Source organism: Odocoileus virginianus, chromosome 33, assembly GCF_023699985.2.
Source record: "Odocoileus virginianus isolate 20LAN1187 ecotype Illinois chromosome 33, Ovbor_1.2, whole genome shotgun sequence".
Taxonomy (NCBI): Eukaryota; Metazoa; Chordata; class Mammalia; order Artiodactyla; family Cervidae; genus Odocoileus; species Odocoileus virginianus.
The window spans coordinates 19291123-19312738 of record NC_069706.1 but is presented as its reverse complement, the minus strand read 5'-3'; the positions used below and the strand labels follow the sequence as shown (position 1 = coordinate 19312738).

At 39.3% G+C, this 21616-nt stretch overlaps 1 protein-coding gene across 1 annotated transcript in view; it reads right to left on the bottom strand.

Annotated features, from left to right (window-relative positions):
• The window catches only part of LOC110144449 (transmembrane protein 180-like), a 39720-nt gene that overhangs the window by 4518 nt on the left and 13586 nt on the right, over positions 1-21616 (bottom strand). The window contains exons 5-6 of the mRNA XM_070461020.1: positions 19617-19700; positions 15530-15652 (exon numbers count right to left, since the gene is read on the bottom strand). Coding sequence (XP_070317121.1) covers positions 15530-15652; positions 19617-19700 — 207 coding nt within the window. The remainder of the gene's footprint in view (positions 1-15529; positions 15653-19616; positions 19701-21616) is intronic.

Sequence of the window (21616 nt, the reverse complement as noted above, 5' to 3'; positions counted from 1 at the left end):
TTTCTGGATAATTTCTGATCTCAAAGACAGAACTGTCTTTTTTTCTTTTTTCCAGGGTGAGAGGAGGCATAGAGAACATCTGTGATAATCTGCAGGTGCAAAGTCTCCAGTGAGCATGCTGACAACATTACAGAGAGAGAGCTTTAGGCTGGAAGTTCAAGGGAAGGCAGCAGAATGAACACTTAAATGACTAAGGCAGTTTGATAAATACCATGTTGTGGTCCAACCCCCAGTGCTTTCATGGGTGACACCATTATTACTGAAGATGCAACCATTTTCATTTCCATACTACTTCACTGAATCACTTGCTCTTCAAAAATTTCCTTGATCTTCCTCCTCTTTTCTTAAGATTTCCTCTTTCTTTTAAGATGTTATTCTAATCTGGGAGATATGCCCATGATTTAGAGAATTTCTTTTCCTCTTTCACATTGCATCCCCTCTACTGGGATGTGGATGAACTTAGAGAATAGCAAGGAGAGATAAGAAGGGCTTCTTATGCCAATGCAAAGAAATAGAGGGAAACAATAGAATGGGGGAAAAAAAGAGATCTCTTCAAGAAAATTGGAGATACCAAGGAAATATTTCACGCAAAGATAAGCACCATAAAGGATGGAAACAGTAAGGACCTAACAGACGAGGAAGAGATTAAGAAGAGGTGGCAAGAATACACAGAATTTTACAAAAAAGGTTTTAATGACCTGGATAACCACAATGGTGTGGTCATTCATCTAGAGTCCAGATAGCCTCGAATGTGAAGTCAAGTGGGTCGTTAGGAAGCATAACCACGAACAAAGCCAGTGGACATTATGGAATTCTAGCTGAACTATTTCAAATCCTAAGTGATGATGCTGTTAAAACTGCTGCCCTCAATATGCCAGCAAACTTGGAAAACAGCAGTGGCCACAGGACTGGAAAAGATACGTTTTCATTCCAACCCCAAGGAAGGACAATGCCAAAGGATGTTCAAACTACCATACAACCAGGCTCATTTCACATGCTAGCAGGTAATGCTCAAAATCCTTCAAGCTAGGCTTCAACAGTATGTGAGCCAAGAATTTCAGATGTTCAAGCTGGATTTAGGAAAGGCAGAGGAACCAGAGATCAAATTGCCAAGAGAAAGCAAGGGAATTCCAGAAAAATATCTACTCTTGCTTCATTGACTATGCTAAAGACTTTGACTGTGTGTGTCAGAACAAACTGTGGAAAATTCTTAAAGAGATGGGAATATCAGACCACCTTACCTGTCTCCTGAGAAACCTGTATGCAGGACAAGAAAAAACCAGATTTGGAAAAATGGACTGGTCCAAAATTAGGAAAGGAGCATGTCAAGACTATATTGTCACCCTGCTTATTTAACATATATGCAGAGTTTATCATTTGAAATACCAGCCTGGATGAATCACAAGCCGGAATCAATATTGCTGGGAGAAATATTAACAACCTCAGATATGCAGATGATAGCACTTTAATGGCAGAAAGTGAGGAGGAAAGAGCCTCTTGATGAAAGTGAAAGAGGGGAGGGGAAAAGCTGGCTTAAAACTCAGCATTCAAAAAACTAAGACCATGACATCTGGTCCCATCACTTCATGGCAAATAGAAGGGGAAAAAGTTGAAACAGAGACAAATTTTATTTTCCTGGACTCCAAAGAAGGCTGACGGCGACTGCAGATAGTGACTGCAGCCATGAAATTAAAAGACACTTGCTCCTTGGAAGGAAAGCTATGACAAACCTGAAAGTGAAAATTAGTTGCACAGTCATGTCTGACTCTTTGCCACCCCATGGACTGTAGCCCACCAGGCTCCTCTCTGTCCATGGAATTCTCCAGGCAAGAATACTGGAGTGGGGTTGCCATTTCCTTCTCCAGAGGATCTTCCTGATCTAGGGATTGAACCTGGGTCTCCTGCATTGAAGGCGGATTCTTTGCCAACTGAGCTACTAGGGAAACCTAGACAGTGTATTAAAAACAGAGACATCACTTTTCCAACAGCAGTCTGTATAGTCAAAGCTATGGCTTTTCCAGTAGTCATGTTTGGATGTGAGAGTTGGACCATAAAGAAGGCTGAGTGCTGAAGAACTGATGCTTCCAAATTGTAGTGCTGGAGAAGACTCTTGAGAAAGAGATCAAACCAGTAAATCCTAAGGGAAATCAACCCTGAATATTCATTAGAAGGACTGATGCTGAAGCTGAAGCTCCAGTACTTTGGCCACCTGATGCAAAGAGCTGACTCATTGGAAAAGACCCTGCTGCTGGGAAAGATTGAGGGCAGGAGGAGAAGGGGTCAACAGAGGATGAGATGATTGAATGGCATCACTGACTCAATGGACATGAGTTTGAGCAAACTCTGGGAGATAGTGACGGACAGAGAAGCCTGGCATGCTGCAGTTTATGGGGTTGCAAAGAGTCAGACATGACTTAGTGTCTAAACAGCAACAGAGTGACCAGTTGTCCTTTTCATGCTTTCAGAATGTCAATTCCAGCCTTAATAACATTTTAAAATGAACCTCTGGTAGAAAAATAATGCCGAAGCTCTGCTTATAATTTCATTCACTCAAATATTTATTGCCAACTTATTGATTTAGGTTCTTACAATGTAGAGTAAATAAATCAACAATGATTCTTACCTTCAACAACGTTTATGTTCTAGTGGAGGCAAAGAGATGATAAATATATTTAATTTTATCTTATAATAAGAACCTTTGCTTATGGAAAAATGTTTGCACCCAATTTTCTCTCACAATGCCCTACTTTTAAAAGAAAAATATCTACCTGCAGCTTATTACATTCTAAAATATTGCTGTCTAGTATCTTTTTCTTCATTCTCTTAGCTTATTTTCTTAGCTTACTTTCTTAGCTTAGCTTACCTTGCTAAACAATTTGTAAATTCAGCTCTATAGGTAAAGGGGTCCACAAAAATCATCCTGTCACCTCCAAACCTATCACACTGGGGCTCTTCCACATCTGAAAACTAAAGCAAAGTTGGCCTCCTTTCCACTCTCCTTTTCTGCTATCAATATAAGCTCAAAAATGTATAAAATTAGTAATGTTGCTTCCTAATTGGATCAATGAAATATGTTGATGGCTAGTATCGTAGAAATAGACATCTCTTAAAGAAGTTGATGTCAAAAGCAGTATTGTGAGCACTCCTACAGAGAAATAGGAGCCCAGGATGGAAAAGACCAAAGAAACCTCAATATGGGTTCTGTGGCCATAGGTCTCCTTTGAATTAGGGTCCAGAATACCTGAGTCCACATGAGCTGAGTCCTCAAGAAGAAATTTCTCCTTTCTAGGGTGATTCATAGGGTCGCAAAGAGTCGGACACAACTGAAGCGACTTAGCACACCCACAGGGTCAGCCTGATGAGCCCCTTGTAAGAAAAGTGATGGCATAACACGTAGGGCAGACTTTTGATGTGCCAGGCCCTGTTTGACATTTTTCTTTTGTTGCTACTGATTTTCACAATAACCCTGAAGAAGACACTAAGGCTTGGCCAGGTTTATTACATCACCCAACATTCCACAGCTGTTTGGAGCTGAGATTTTTATATAGATTTAAACTAAAAATCTCTCCAAGGGGGAAAAAAAGGTATTTATAATATAAATTTAATAGAAGGGGGAAAAAAATCCTCATTTTTGAAGGAGAAAGTCATATACTCTCTGCAGAAATGAATTCAGAAACTCTTGTGAAGAGGCAACTGTCTACAGCAAATATCAAGAGCAAGAAAGAATAGCTCGATAAGGACTTCCCGAGTGGTCCAGTAGTTAAGAATCTGCCTTCTAATGTGAGGGACGCAGGTTCAATCCCTGGTTGGGGAACTAAGATCCCACATGCCATGGAGCAACTAAGCCCGTGCACTGCAACTAGAGAAGCCAGCATGCTGCAACTACTGAGCCTGTGTACTCTAGAGCCCACGCTCCTCAACAAGAGAAGGCCAGAGACCACAAGAGAAGCTCAAGCACTGCAATAAGAAGCCTTTGACTCACGACAACAGAAGCCTGTGCACCACAGAAAAGACCCAGCACAGCCAAACAGTTAAAAAAAAAAAAAGAATAACTTGGTAAATCACACTGCTGACATGGAACTGTAAGGATTTAACTTCCAATACACCTGTTTTTCTTTGCCAGAGGTTGGAGCCTATTGTTAACGTTTCCAACTGTAAAGACTAAATGGGAAAAAATAAGATCATAATATTTCTCCAAAGAAAACTCTTTAGTATTGGTTATATCCTCCTTAGGACATAATCTTGTCCTCAGGCAGCACCTTTGCAATGAAACATTATGACCCTATTTACAGAGGAAGAGAAGTGAGCCACAGGGAAAAAATCAACACAACATTGATAATTCCGTGGCAAAACACAGGATATATGTTATTATGGTCCTATGAAATTCCAGATAGAATTTCCTACATACAAATTTTCACATCACAGCCTCATTTCTGACACTATTAATAGTTATTCAGCTTCAATTACAATCTTTTGGGCAAAATATTACTAATAATTTAGAATGCTACACATGCTCATATGTTCATCACACTTGGAATATGGACTTACTATAAGAATCTTGTTAAAAACTGATTATCCCAGGACTTCCCTGGTAGTCCAGTGGTAAGACTCTGCACTCTCAATGCAGGGGGCCCAGGTGTGATCCCTCGTAAGGGAACTAGATTCCATATGCTGCAACTAAGAGTTCACATGCCGCAAGTAAAAAGTGTTCCCACATGCTACTTCAAAGATCCCGTGTGTAGCAAGTAATACCTGGTGCAGCCAAATAAATAAATAAACATTTCTTAAATTCTAAAAAAAAGACTGATTATCCCAATATTCATTCTAGCAACCCCAACGAACGTACATGCTTACATGTGCGTGCATGCTCAGTCATGTCTGACTCTTTGCGACCCCACGGGCTGTAGCCCACCGGGCTCCTCTGTCCATGGGATTATCCTGGCAAGAATACTGGAGTGGGCTGCTATTTCCTTTTTCAGGGGATATTCCCAACCCAGGGATCGAACCCATATCTCTTGTGGCTCCTACATTGCCAGGTGGATTATTTACCACTGAGCCACCTGAACTTATATGTACACAGTTCATATCCACAACTGTAAGGTATTTTGTGTATATTTTAATCTTTTGTTCCCAAACAGACAGTGATGAGGACGGTGAAAGTCATGTCTCACCAAGTACAAAATTTGAGGCTCTGAATACATGGAGAGTTCTAAATTGCTGAATACAAAATTTGAGGCTCTGAATACATGGGGAGTTCTAAATTGCTGAATATTTCTATCTCGCCTCGTGATCTTATAGCAGGATGCATGAACTCCTCAGAGAAAGGGCTATTTTTTTCCTTTTTAGTCCTCTATAGTTCAATAGCCTCATAAAGCAAAAATATGTAAAACTTTAATAAAGAAATTCACAATAAGCATGTCATAACTACAACAGAATCGACAGTATAACACAGTTTTGATACTTTGAGAGAACAAAATCCACCAGAACCAAGTTTAATACATAAGACTAGTTCATTTCTAGGGGAGGGGAAAAAAAAAAGACTAGTTCATTTCTAGCCTAGGTAAATTAATCTTTAACACTAAATAAAACTACTGACTTCATCCTACTGTGAAACAGAAGTCAGGAGAGATTCTTGCCTAAGGATCTCCAGGCTGTCGCTATGGTAAATCTCTATGGCAAGTACTTGTTTTCAAAAAACAGTTTTAAAATTTATTCTAATGATTAACTACATATAGTCAAATACCAAGAATGCTTTTGTTATTAAAAAAACATAGGGTTGAGACACAGATATAGAGAATAGACCTGTGGCCATAGTGGGGGAAGGAGAGAGTGAGACAAGAGGAGAAAGTGGGAAAGACATATATACACTAAAGTGAAGTGAAGTCGCTCAGTCGCGTCCGACTCTTTGCGACCCCATGGACTGTAGGCCCCAGGCTCCTCGGTCCATGGGATTTTCCAGGCGTGAATACTGGAGTGGGTTGCTATTTCCTTCTCCAGGGAAATCTTCCTGACCCAGGGATTGAACCCCGGTCTCACGCACTGTAGGCAGACGCTTTACCCTCTGAGCCACCAGGGAAGCCCCATAGATACACACTCCCATGTGTAAAACAGATAGCTTGTGAGAAGCTGCTATAACACAGGGAGCCCAGGTGCTTTCTGATGATCCGAGGGTGGGTTGGTGGGAGGGGAGGGAGGTGACGTATGTATGATTATGGCTGATTTGCACTGTTGTATAGCAGAAACCATCACAACACTGTAAAGCGATTTTCCAGCAATTAAAATTTGCTTTTAAAAAAAAGCAAGAGTTGAGGTTATTCTTCGGTCAGTTATTCACCCTGAAGCAACTCATCTTGGTTCTGCTTCTTTGCTAGAGTTGAAGACAATACTGTTTACTCTGTTATTAAGAGAAAAGTCATTTCCTAAACTTTTGTTGCAAGTATAATTTGGGAAGTATCTATTGTGAGGCTTCCAGAACAAAAGACAAGAAAAAGGAAGGCTACATATATAATATTTAAAAACACACTTGTATGTACGGCAGATTGATCTAGAAGACTCTATTTGGGTATGTGAAGGATTTTATTTACATTTCCTGTAAAGTCTTTACAGACGACAAACTGTAATTCAGCAAAGAAATTGACAGACTTTGACCATTGGGAAAACGTATGTTTCTATTGCAGAATATGCAGCAAGCGGCAGGAATTTGGCCAGGGCTACAAAGACAGTGCTACCACATGCAGGCAGCCCAGTGCCAAGCCACCGAGGGCCAAGTCTGTTCTCCTCCTGCACTATGGACTCCTCTTAACCTTGGACTTGGCTCACTGCCCTGGACTTTCCGGTCTGCCTCCCCCACTAACACCACGTGAACTACTAAAAGGCAAAGAGGCAGCATGTCGTACGACTCCTTTATCTCGGCTTCCAGCTCAGTGCTAACATCTAGGAGGTACCCTGCAAATGTTTGCTGATAAAAGCATGCAAGCATAATTAATTGACCAAATGGACAGAGTAGTCCTTTTTCTATAATACACTAGAATTTCACTGTTGTTTATTTTGTATGAAAAGTGTGGACTTTCTTGCAATTTTTAAATAGAAACTGCATGTATAAACTAATTAGGCAATCAATTTCTAATATTACTACATGAAATACCTTACCCTCTATAATTAGAAGAGAATACATGTTGCTTTTCTTGCCTAAGTAACTGTCTTATGAATCTCCAGTAGTAATAAGTTGAACCATTACATTTACAGGGACTGCATAGATTTACTAAACTTAGAAAAACAATCTACCCCCTGCAGAACAAACATTTCCCTAACTATAACAAAGAGTCACAGACCATCTTTCAAAAATCACCGTTGAGAGAATAATATCCCTGAACCAAAGAAATCTGTATATTGTAAGAGTAAAACATTAATCAGATAGAAAACTCACTTGCAAGTAGGAAATTTACGTCAAATAGACATTTTTGCTAACTTTGTCACACTGGTGACTCTCATAGCACTCTCTGATCATCAGCCCATTTCCTGCTAAGTATACAGTTGCCTCTGGACTTCAGTCGGACACTTTCAGATTGGCAATAACCATGTGAGGCCACGAGATGCCAAACATCAAATTATCAAAGATAAATGATACTTGAGTGCCCTGAACAAGTTTATAACTCTAAAAAATGCTTATGATATCACAAGACTAGACTGCCAACGTGTCTGGTTGTCAACATATCTATGCCTGCGTCAACAAGAATTAGTCTCCAGGGCCTCTGTTTTCAAGGAAGTCAGTCTACAGGTCTTCCATATTGACTGCACACTAGAACAAACGAGGGAGCTTTTACAAGTACTGATGCCCAGATCTCACCCCCAAAGAGTCCAAGGTCACTGGTCAAAGATGTGACCCGGGTATCAGGACTTTTTCAAGCTCCAAGTGATTCCAGTGTGCAGCATGGTTGAGAACCATTACTTTAGAGCTTGTGTTTCTCAAAGAAAATTTGGAGGAACACAAGGTAAGTGAACTCTTTTTCTCTCCATTGCTCTCACATCCACCAGCAAATGAGCTTTGAGTCCTTTCTACCCCAGAGTCTATTCCTCTCCCCTTTTATTAATAGTCACCATGGTTTTCTTCTGCAACATGGTTTGAGGCTTTTAATGCTACTGGGATTTCAAGCAGCCTCCCTATTGCAGGTAGAAAACATTCACTTGCTTGATGAGAAGCTGAGACAGAGTTTCTTCATGTTCTGCCAAAAAATGTGTTCCAGAACAGTCCACACTCAATTCTTTCATATATGCCACTCATTGTTTAACACACAGTTACCTAATTATCAGTCATGCCTCCAAATTCAAAGATCATTAAATTCTGTTGATTCTGATGCCCTAATCTCTCTTGGGTCAGGCTTCTCCTCACCTTCCAAGTGACAGTGCTTTTAGCTCAGGCCCTCATCAGCATTTCTCATATAAAACCAACTCTGGCCTTCAAATTATTCTTTCTCTAGGATTTGGCTAACCTCACTTCAAACCATTCTCCACATCTCCAGGGTGATTTATTCAAAGGCAAGTATAACGTTATTACCCCTTGGTTTAACAATAATATTTCATTCCTCTAAGGATCAAATCCACACTTCTCAAACTCTGTTGAACCATGCTTGCAGTTCCTCCAGGCATGTTACACGATCTCTCTGTACCTACGCAGACTCCTACTACATTTTCACAATTCATCTGAGATCATCTTTTTGCTACCCAGTCTGAATTACGTGCTCAGATAATGCATTCTTCCACAGCATCCCACACTTATATCGATAACACCTAACATGTAGCATTATGATTTTCACTATCATTAACTGTGAGCTTTCTCAGAGAAGAGTCTGTATCTCATCTCTTTGTTCTTTGGGCTCAGCAAAGGAGCTGGTATACAGGCAAGTGTTCAGTAAATATTTGTTGAATGAATGTCCTATCATTTCACATGTCCATGCTTTGCAATATTCATTCTCTTCCCTGGTTATTTCCAGTCTTCATTTGTAATATTAATGTCTTCATTATAGTATTACTGTCTCCTCTGAAATGACTGAGTTATGTTTTCCTGTGTACAGTCTTCCCGGACTTGGTTTCTGAAGCAGTGTCTATGACATCCACATTCTAGCCACCGCTATACGCGGCATGTGCTTCTAATTATGGCACCTAGCAGTCTGTTCTGAAATTGCCTGTTCTCAGAATCTACCACCTTTACTAGACTGTAGGCTCCTTAGTGGCGGCAACCTATTCATCTTTGTATCCTGAGCACTTTTTCTTTTCTTTTTTTCATTTATTTTTATTAGTTAGAGGCTAATTACTTTACAATATTGTAGTGGTTTTTGTCACACATTGACATGAATCAGCCATGGATTTACATGTGTTCCCCATCCCGATCCCCCCTCCCACCTCCCTCTCTACCCGATCCCTCTGGGTCTTCCCAGTGCACCAGGCCCAAGCACTTGTCTCATGCATCCAACCTGGGCTGGTGATCTGTTTCACCATAGATAATATACATGTTTCGATGCTGTTCCCTGAGCACTTTTTCTATACTAGGTGACTGGTAACTAAGGTCTGATTCCCTCCCCCCTCTAGTCCTTTAAAGAATACTTTAAAACAAAATTCAGATTAGATTGTGTCTTGCCCAGGTTTAAAAATCTTCAGTGACTTCCCTTACCTACGGTAGTCTTTCCCAAAGTACAGTGTCTGTACTCCTGGCAATACCTGTGATAATCTTCAGATGATACACAATGGTCCTTCCAAGTATTTAAATTTGTTAGGAAAGTGAAACCCACCAAATGAATGATTCCATGTATACTTTTTAAGTAATTTAATTTAATTTTTATTCAAGTATAGTTGACCTACAATGTTGTGTTAGTTTCAGGTATATAGCAAAATGATTCAGTTTTACATGTATATCATGTATCCTTTTGCTTATGATTTTTAAGTTTATGATTTAAAATAAATTTGAAGAAAAATGTTAAGTAAATAATAGTACATAGAGGACTCACATAACCAAAGTTTAAAAGTCATGATATTTGGGACTCGCTGATGAATATGACTGAGAAAATTTAAATGCAGCATCAACCCCTGACCTTTCCAGTCTCACTTCCCTCGCCATCAAGCACAACAATATATCATGTGTTACTAAACTGCAGGTTTCCCATGTCTTACTGCTCTCATTCATCTATTTTTCACAGCAGCCAGAAGGATGCTATTAAAAGATAAGTCTAATCAGGTCATTACGGTGCTCAAAACTCTTCAAGCAAGATGCTTTTTTTAGGACATGTAAGCTAAACTATAAGATGTACATAATCTAGAAGATACATGACATGCTACTCTATTTGCAACTTAACCAAATACATATTATGCATGTATGCATGCATGCTAAATCGCTTTAGTTGTGTCCGACTCTATGCAATCCTATGGACTATAACCTGCCAGGTTCCTCTGTCTATTGGATTCTCCAGGCAATAATACTGGAGTAGGTTGCCATGCCTTTCTCCAGAAATACCTATTATATACACATAAACACAGATAAAGCTGATAGGGCACAGTTTCAAAACTGTTGAATCTAAGGAGTGGGTGCCTGGATTTTCTCAAAATTTTTCTTTCAATTTGTGTTTAAAATTTTTCATAATAAAAAGTTATGAAGAAAAACAAGGGAGGGAGATAGGGGGTATGTTCAAAAGGGAGGGGATATATGTATACCTATGGCTGATTCATGTTGAGGTTTGACAGAAAACAACAAAATTCTGTGAAGCAATTATCCTTCATTTAAAAAATAAATAAATTTTAAAAAGTGTTCTGAAGAAAAACAAAATGACCTGATATATATAGACAGAAGGATGGATACTTTTATCTATATGTGCTAAAATCAATATAGTAAGATATAGTTGAATTTAGGTGGTGAGTATATATTTTCACTGTACAACTTTTTCAACCTTTCTGTATATTTGAAAATATTTATAATAGAGATACGAGGGGTGTAAGGAAAACTTTAAAAAATCAATTCCTGTCTGTAGAAAATCCAAAAGAACCAACAACTAAAAACAAAAAAGCAACCTCTGAAACTAACAAGCATTTATAGCAAGGTTGCAGGTTAAAAGGTTAACATACAAAAGTCAATTGCTTTCCTGCTTCCCTGGTAGTTCAGGTAAAGAATCTGCCTGCAGCGCAGGAGACCTGGGTTCAAACCCTCAGTCGGGAAGATCCCCTGGAGAAGTAAACGCAAACCCACTCCAGTGTTCTTGCCTGGAGAATGCCATAGACAGAGGATCCTGGTGGACTTACAGTACATGGGTTCACAAAGAGTCAGACTCTACTGAGTGGCTAACACTTTCACACCAGCAATGAAACTTAAACCTAAAAGTATTATGCCATTTACATTAGCACCCCCCAAATGAAACACTTAGATATAAATCTAACAAGATATGAAAGAAATCAAAGATAAACTAAATAAACAGAGATACTCCATGTTCATGGATAGGAAAACTCAGTACTGTCAAGATGTTAGTTCTTCCTAACTTGATCTATAAGTTCAACACAAGCTGTAAAAAAATTCCAGAAGGTTATTTTGTGGGTATCAACAAACTGATCATAAGTTTTATATGAGAAAGATGAAAAATAGCCAATGCAATACTGAAAAGGAATAGTCAATGGATTGATATTACTTGACATCATGACTTACTATAAATCTACAGTAATAAGACACTGTGTTGTGTCTATCAATATATGAGATGATGGATATTCACGAAACTTGTGACAGTCATTTCCTGTTGTATGTAAGACAAATCATGCTTTGCACCTTAAACTTATTCAGTGCTGTATGTTAATTATATTTCAGTAAAACTGGAAGAGAAAAAATACACTGTGATATTGACAGAAGAGAAGACAATCAGATCAGTGGAGTAGAATGGAGAGGCCAGAAATAGTCCCACATAAATCCAATCAGCTGATCTTTGACAAAGGAGCAAAGGCAATAAAATGAGGAACAGGTATTCTTTTCAACAAATGATATTAGAACAATTAGACATCTATATGCCAAAAATTAACCTAGATATAGATCTTTTACCTTTTACAAAAATTAACACAGAATGGATCACAGGAGTAAATGTAAAATGCAAAACTATAAATTCCTAAAAGAAAGAATAGAAAATCTAGGTGGCAATGACTTTTTAGATACATCATGAAAGGCACAGTACATGAAAGAATCATTAATAGGCTGGATTTCATTAAAAGTAAAAACTTCTGTTCTGCCAAAGGCACTGTCAAGAGAAAGAGAAGACAGGTCATATATGGGAGAAAATATTTGCAAAAGGCATATCAAACAAAGGACTGATATCCAAAATGTACAAAGAGATCTTAAAACTCAGCAATAAGAAAACTAACAACCTGATTTAAATATGGGCAAAAGACCCGAACAGATACCTCACCAAAGACATACAGTTGGCAACCATGTGAAAAGATGCTCCAGATAATACGTCATTAGAGAATTGCAGGTTAAAATGAGATACCACTATACACCTATTGGAATGGCCAAAATCCAGAACACTGACAATACCAAATGTTGATAAGCAGGTGGAGAAACAAAAACTCCCATTTCTTTGCCAGTGAGAAATTAAAATGGTATAGTCACTTTGGAAAACAGGTTGGCAGTTTCTTAGAAAATGAAACATACGTTTATAATATTATCCAGCAATTGTGTTCCTTGGTCTTTACCCAAAGGAGTTGAAAACTTATGTCCACACAAAAACCTGCACATGACGTCTATAGCTGCTTTCTTCATAATTGCCAAAACCTGGAAGCAACCAAGATGTCTTTCAGTAGGTGAATGAATAAACAAGCTAGGGTACATCTACACAATGGGATATTTATTCAGTGCTAAAAGGAAATTAGGGCTTCCCTGGTGGCTCGGGAAGTAAAAAATCTGCCTGCAATACAGAAGACCCAGGTTCAATCAGCTGTCAAACCATGAAAAGAAATGGAGGGATCCTAACTGTGTACTACTAAGTGAAAGAAGCCAGTATGAAAAGTATGATCCCAACTGTATGACATTCTGGAAAAGGCAAAACTATGGAGACAGTAAAAAGATCAGTAGCTATCAGTGCTGGGGGGACGGAGGGATGGATATACAGAACGTAGAGGATTTTTAGGGCAGTAAAACTATTCTGTATGATACTGTAATGGTGGCCACATGTCATTGTCCATATATCATTATTCTATGGGTTACTTGTCAAAATCCATAGAATGTGTAACACCAAGTACAAACTCTAATGTAAACTATGGATCTTGGTGATAAGGATGTAGGCTTGTGGATTACGTACCACTCCGGCTGGGAATGCTGATAGTGTGGGAGGGCAGAGAATTTATAGGAACTCTGTGTACTTTCTGCCCAATGTTGTTGTGACCCTAAAACTGCTCTAGGACTTTCCGTGGTGGTGCAGAGGATAAGAATCTGCCTGCCAATGCAGGGGACTCGGAATCGAGTCCCGGTCCGGGAAGATTCCACATACCAAGGAGCAACTAAGCCTGTGCTCCACAACTGCTAAACCAATGTTCTAGAGCCTGTGAGACACAACTACTGAAGCTGATGAGCCCCAGAGCCCACATGTGGCAACGGCGGAAGCCGGAGCAGCCTAGAGCCTGTGCTCCTCAACCAGAGAAGCCACCACAATGAGAAGCCTGTGTACTACAAGGAATAGTAGCCCACGCTCACTGCAGCTAGAGAAAGACCAAAAAAAGCAAAGAAGAGCCAGCGCAGCCAACAACAATAATAAGCAAAGTGAAGTCGCTCAGTCGTGTCCGACTCTTTGTGACCCCGTGGACTGTAGCCTTCCAGGCTCCTCCGTCCACGGGATTCTCCAAGCAAGAATACTGGAGTGGGTTGTCATGCCCTCTTCCAGGGGATCTTCCCAACCCAGATATCGAACCCAGGTCTCCTGCATTGTGGGCAGACGCTTTACCCTCTGAGCCATCAGGGAAGCCCAATAATAATAAAGAATCCTTTTTAAAAAACTGCTCTAAAAAATGTCAGATAAACAAATGAATAAATCCTCCGCTACCTCACCATCACCATTTACCTCATAGTGAAACCAGAGCAGTAAAGAAGGGCTGCAAGGACCAGTGGGTTTGGTCTCCGCCTGCTCACTCTGCTCCAGCCACACAGGGAGCCTCCTCATCAGCCCGAGTGCCAGACCTGCTGCACTTCAGTGCGTCTGCACTCACTGTTCTTTCTGCCGGGAACACTCCTACCCGAGAGCACCCTGCTTCCCTCCCACCTTCCTTCAGGTCTTTATTCAAATGTCACCTGCTTAGTCGTGAGACTTCCCCATCACCTTATGTAAAAATGCAGCTTTCCCCAAGCCTTCCCATCCTTCTTGTTTTATTTTTCGCCAGAGGACTTCTCACCAACTAACACACTGTGTATTTTACTTAGCTACTTTCTTGTCTGCCTCCCTCACGCTAGAACATAAGCTCTGTGAGGGCAGAGGCTTCGGTTGTTTTGTTCCCTGCTGTTCACTGCCTTATCATGGAGCCTAGGATGTGGCAGGTTCTGGACAATGTTTGTCAACTGAATACATGAATACCTTCATGAGCATTCTCTCATGCTTCCAGACATTTACCACACTGTTTTCTCTGCCTGGAATGACATTCCCCCAGGTTCAGAAGAGAAAATCCACTCAACCTCCAAAATTCAGCTCAAGAAACCTTTCTTTTGCAAAGGGCTCCCTGACTTTAGGCAGACAGAAGTAGGTAGGAACCTCTTCCCTGCATTGCCACAGTGTCCCGTTATCACCAAAGGCTGGTGAGGCCTTAGACAGTGTTTTGCAAGCTGTGGGGCTCCATGGAGACTCCTTATTTATCTTGTATTTATCTTGTATCTCCAGCACCTTTGAACCTGGCAGATAACAGCAGGCCCTCAGAAACATTTGTGGAATGAAATGATAAATGAGTGAATGATGTAGAAAAGCAATCCGTATGTAGCTTAGTGTGAATTATGTAGACATTTGTAGCATACATAATTTAAAGAATGCCCTTAAAGGCTTCCTTGATAGTTCAGTTGGTAAAGAATCCACCTGCAGTGCAGGAGACCCCAGTTCAATTCCTGGGTCAGGAAGATCTCCTGGAGAAGGGCTAAGCTACCCACTCTGGTATTCTTGGGCTTCCCTTGTGACTCAGCTGGTAAAGAATCCACCTGCAATGCAGGAGACCTGGGTTCAATCCCTGGGTTGGGAAGATCCCCTGGGGAAGGGAAAGGCTACCCACTCCAGTATTCTGGCTTGGAGAATTTCATGGACTGTATAGTCCATGGGGTCCCATCAGACACGACTGAGCAACTTTCACTTCATTTCACTTCAAAGGCATTCCTACTGAAGGTTGTTTGACATTAATACTTTTTATTATAGTTTACTCACAACCTGTAAGTTAATGACTTACACTGTCCAAAGTCTGAGATATCACTCAGCCATCAATGTAAAAGGTTGAGTTTGCATTCATATTTCTATTACATTATTCCAAAGTGTTTTTTTTACTCTACCTTTTGTTTGGGTTTCCATATCCAAACTGGTTTAGCCTTGAGAGTATTACCATGGGAGCTAAAGACTGAGCAGGTTTGGTAAATAAAGCATTGATGCCAAAGACCATGGAGGAAAGGGGTGACCTGGAATAGAAAAAAGTAGCATAAGTCTACATCACAAACCAATTACTTGTATGTATATCTGTATGTGTATACACACTATGTATATGTGTACAAGTGTCAAGGCCCTTTCTGACTATTAAGTCCTCCTTGAGCCTAAATAGACAAGAATTGAAACAATCTACAAAATGCTGACCATCATCTGATAATGCACAGTTGTCATAAACCTCCATTGAACAAGTCTGTTTTTCCAACAGAATTTTCTCACTTTCTGCCTCTGAGTCACATTTTGATCATTCTTGCCATATATCAAAGGTTATCATTACTATTCTATTTGTTACAGTGATCTGTAATCAATGATCTCTGATGTTACTATTGTAGTTGTTCGGACATTTCACTTTCACTAGCAAGAAGGAATTTTTAAATTAGGGTATGTACATTTTTAGACGCAATGCTATTGCATACTTTAAAAACTACAGTATGGTATAAACATAACTTTTATATGCATTGGAAAAACAAGAAATTTGTCACTTGCCTTAGTGCCATATTTGCTTTATTGCACTGGTCTGCAACTGAACCCACAGTACCTCCAGCAACAACATGTATTATTTCACATAAGCCCCACAACAATCCTGTGAGGAAGGTATTATCACTCCTGTTGTAGGGCTGGGAAGACAGACTAGCTTCTCCACAGACACACAGATAGCAACTAATAGAACTGGGATTCACACCTAAGTCTTCCTCCTCAAATTTTATAAAGGATTACTTTAATACATTCTTGGTGAGAATCCTGCCATATCACTTTTTGATAATTAAGTTATAGCATATAAAATAAATCAAGGCATTGCCTGAATAAACTGAAATTTTGTCAATGTTTCAACCAATGATGGAAAACTTGCAACTGAGGAAGAAGAAGAGGAAAAAAAGGGGGAGGTGAACAAAGGGAAGAAAAAAAAAAAGGAAAAAGAAAAGATGAGGCCAGAGAATTGGAAGAAGATGGATCTGACCGTAAGAGCTTGAGTTTCATCCCTAGTTCTTCAATCTGTGCTTACATTACCCTGGGAAAGTTAACTCCTCAAGAGTTTTAGTTTTCTAAAAATGAGGATAATTATGATTTCATGATAATATAAGAAGATAACTGCCATCAGTATCCTCCATTAGACCATCAAAGTCACAAGGACAAGGGTTATATCTGCTTTGGCTCTCTGATTAAGTTCTTATCTGACATGATCAGGACAACAGTTGACTGAAGCAAAAAAAAATCATTTTCAGAAGACGAGAAATTGACCATTCTATTTCAACTTAGCTATATTCATTTACTCATCTCTTTTTTTGAGTACGGGTCCACTGATCAAAGTGCTGTGCCATCTTTCTGGCATGTACACTATCCAAACAACAGGATCTATGGTGTCTACCATCAGTTATAGAGAGAACCTAAAGTTGTTTACAAGGCATTCTGAATACAGAATACTTTTAGATTTTTCTATTTTCCTAAACATTTAAAGTTCTCAAGACATCAGATTTGGTAGTAATTTTGTTATACTTTATGAAGTCTTTCTAAAGCATTCAACTTAGTTTTCATAGAAATGTTTAATTTCATACATAGATTTCCTAAGTTTATAAAATATGTGTAACTACATGTAATTATGGGGCTTCCCAGGTGGAGCTAGTGGTAAAGAACCTGACTGCCAACGCAGGAGACATGAGACCTGGGTTCGATCCCTGGGTTGAGAAGGTCCCCCAGAGGAGGAAATGGCAACCCACTCCAGTACTCTTGCCTGGAAAATTCCATGGACAGAGGAGCCTAGCAGGCTCCAGTCCATAGGGTCGCAAAGATCTGGACACGACTGAAGCAACTTAGCACGGCACAAATGGAATTATAATAACAATTGCATCTGACATTAACCAATTTGAAACAAAAAGTACTGACTCTTGATAAGGACACAACTTATGGGAGCAGAAAAGCATATGTCTCTTCAAGAATAGCCATTCAGTCAGAAGAATCCAGCATGTGCATAGGAGAGTATGTTTTTAAAAGGGATTTGCTACTACAAAACCTGCTATATTGTATCCCTAGCATTGACCACAGGGCCTGACATACAGGAGGCAATCAATAAATATTTTTTGAGTCAGTAATATCCATCACACACAGCTGGTATGAGACTTGAATGAGTAAAAGCCATACAGTGCTTGTACACACTGGCATTTGGTAAATATCGCTGCCCTTCCCTTTCCAACTGTTTCAGGCATTTTATTCATGAGTACCCAGTTTCATTCAAAAAGAATTTGAGTGTTAAAAGATGTTTACTGACATTTCTTCTTGTTAATTTATTTTTTTAAAACTGATTTAAGTCTGTCATTTTTCTAGGCATCAGGGACATAGTTCTGAAACATAAGGAGCTCACCTTCTTGCTCATCACTCCAAATATGACTTAGCAACAAACTCTGAAACATGGAAGAAATTATTTAAAGGAGAAATCACCAAGTTGGCAAAGCTTCCTTCAATTTAAGTTACATTACTTTGTCAACAAAGGTCCATCTAGTCAAGCCTATGGTTTTCCCAGTAGTCATGTATGAATGTGAGAGTTGGACTCTAAAGAAAGCTGAGCGCCAAAGAATTGATGCTTTTGAACTATGGTGTTGGAGACGACTCTTGAGAGTCCCTTGGACTGCAAGGAGATCCAACCAGTCCATTCTAAAGATCAGTCCTGGGTGTTCATTGGAAGGACTGATGCTGAAGTTGAAACTCCAATACTTTGGCCACCTCATGCGAAGAACTGACTCATTTGAAATGACCCTGATGTTGGGAAAGATTGAGGGCAGGAGGAGAAGGGGACGACAGAGGTTGAGACAGTTAGATGGCATCAATGACTCAGTGGACATAAGTTTGGGTAAACTCTGAGAGTTGGTGATGGACAGGGAGACCTGGCATGCTGCAGTTTGTGGGGTCGCAAAGAGTCGGACACAACTGAGCGACTGAAGAAAAAAAAAGGCCATGCAGTTTTTACAAAGCTAATAAAGACTGTGCTGGTCTTAAAATAACACATTCTTCTCTAATCCATAAAATAGGGTACATATCAGAAAATATGTGCCAGTCAAGTGAATTTTATGGCTGATCTAAAGCATTTATAATAACCATACTGAAGAAGAAAACCTCTCATCATCAGCTTACACTTTTTCAAGTAAAAAAAGGATAAGATGGACCTTGATTTTCAATTTCAATTCTTGTGATGCTACAGAGTAAAGGTCACTTTGCCTGATCATCCAGTGCAGTACAGTAAGTCCCCTACATACGAATGAACTATGTTCCAAGAACACATTCATAAGTCCAACAAAGTTAGCCTAGGTACCCAACTAACACAGTTGGTTATATAATACTGTACTATAATAGTTTATAATACCTTTCACACAAATAATACATAAAAAACAAACAGAAAACAAAAAGAAAGCATTTTTAATCTTACAGTTCAACAGTTGGCATTGAGTGAACAGGCAAGAAGAGTTACTAACTGGAGGAGGGAGAAGAAATGAGACCAGATAGAGCTAAAGGATTGTCAGCAATGGGAGGGCAAGCTGGGATTTCACTTAGCCTGAAGTTGATGGAATACATGCACATCTTTGAAAGTTTGCAACTTGAAGGTTTGTACATAGGGGACTTACTATATTATAAAATAAAGCTATTTGAGATTTCACTTTGGTTTCTGAGATTTAACCTTGTTGTAGCACCAGCCGTATGAAGTTTTGGGATGAAAAATTACCATGTCCTTTCGAAAGCAGGGAAAAGTTGCCCAGGGTGAACAATTATGAATATCTTATTATGTTCTGCTCTCTGACTTCCAATGCTGCTTCTTATGACCATCTCTCAGTTACATGATTTATAGTGGCAATATAACTGAGATACGGAGATACTAATATGTTCTCCCTCCATGTGATATCTTTATAGCTAATATTTGAAAAATATTAAAAAAAAAAAGAAAAATATACTTACTGCCGATTGAACTTCAGGAAGTCTGCATCGACCATGTCAGCCAGTGGCAGGTTAAATAAGCAAAAAGAAGCTTGCACAATCACCCTAGAAACAATTTTAAAGTACACATATGAAAATTCTATAACTAGGAGATATAAATCTGTTTAAAAATCAAATGTCAAAGTTGACATTTGGTTTGCAGAAAAGGAAAAATGAAATGATATGTTATAAAAATAAAAATACATTAGGCACACACTTCTATCCTCCAAGAATGTATCTATGAATATATAATTCTCTTTTAAAAATAAAATAAATACATTTTGACAATTTTACTATGCTTTTTACTCATTCTTAGTTGACTACCTGTTCGTTAAATCTGCTTAAATCTTTGATAACAGAAGTCAAGTACAGGAGATATTTTAAACTTTTTCTCAGTTTAACTTTAAAATCTACTGCTTATGTTAGCTAATTGTTTATCATAAGCTAAGGAAAGGTATATTATCTTCTTTTATTTCTTTTGTACAATCTTTGTCCCATGCAAAAAAACAATGAGCTAACTAAAATATTGCATATGTAGTATTTAATAAAATAAATTCCAGGGCTTCTCTGGTGGCTCAGTGGTAAAGAATCCTCCTGCCAATGCAGGAGACTCGGGTTCAATCCCTGGTCTGGGAAGATCCCATATGCCACACAGAGCAGCCAAGACTGTGCACCACAGCTATTGAACCTGTGCTCTGTGGCCCGGGAGCCACAATGACTGAGACCTCCGAACTGCAGCTACTGAAGCCTGAGAGCCCTAGAGCCTGTGTCCTGCAACACGAAGCCCACGTATGGCAGGTAAGAGTAGCCCCTGCTTGCTGGAACTAGGGAAAAGCCTGCGAAGCAACAAAGATTCAGCACAGCCCAAAAATAATTAAATACATATATATATTTAAATTCCAATATATTTTAACTGGAGAAGCACTTAGAAAGTCTTCTAGTTCAACATCACACCCAATACAGAAATCTTTTGGTATCAAGAGGAAAATTAAGAACTATTAAGGGACATAAAACATTTTAATTATGATAGAAGAAAGAAAATGGGGGGATGGTTTAAGTAAAAAAAAGAAAAAGCAAACAAAAATTTTCATTCTAAAAATCACTATTAAAACATCTTTTAAATATGACATAACCAGAACTACCATGGTAGAATTACAGAATAGTTATCTATATGGGGTTCTAAATCTTCAGGTTTTACAGAGATCAATACTTTGAGTTAATTACTATATTTGCCACTTCTGATTTACTCAAAATGCAGTTAAATCTTCTCAAGTTGTTCCATCAGGGACCTGGAGTTAGATTTATTAGTTCATTCACCCAAAACAGATTTTCTAAGGACCAACTATTTGTAGGAACTGTAGTAGATGATGGGGCCACAGTAATAAGAAACTAGATCTTATTCATAATAAAGCTCAGTCCAATGGGGGCCAAAGATAGTCACAGACAGGAGGATCAATGCTACAGAGATAAGCATGGGACACTGGGGTCATGTAGCAGGGATACCTAATCCAGATGAGGAAACTGAGGAAGGCTTTCCAGAAAGCACATCCCTGAGCTGCAGCCTAAAGAAACACTAGGAGAGAGCCAGGTAAGAACGGTGAAAGCTTTTCAGGCATAGAATGGTGCACGTTAGACACAGAGGTGTTTGAACCTGACACTGCAAAGTGTTTCTCTAGGGCAAGAGTTCGTTGTAAGTGGAGGAGTAACAAGAAATGAAGATGTCGAGGTAAACAGGGCCTGTATAACAAAGGGCCTCATATGTTATCATTTTGCATTATATCCTGAAAGCACGGAGAAGCCACTTAAGCAAAGGAATGACACGCTATTCTAGAAGCACCTGGGGACTAGGGGCAAGGGGACCATGTAGGAGGTTATATGGAAATCCAGGTAGGAGATGACGAGGACCTGAGCTAAAGGAATTACAATGGGAACAGAGAAGGGATGGATTCAGGACATATTAGGGAGCTAAAACTGCTAATAAC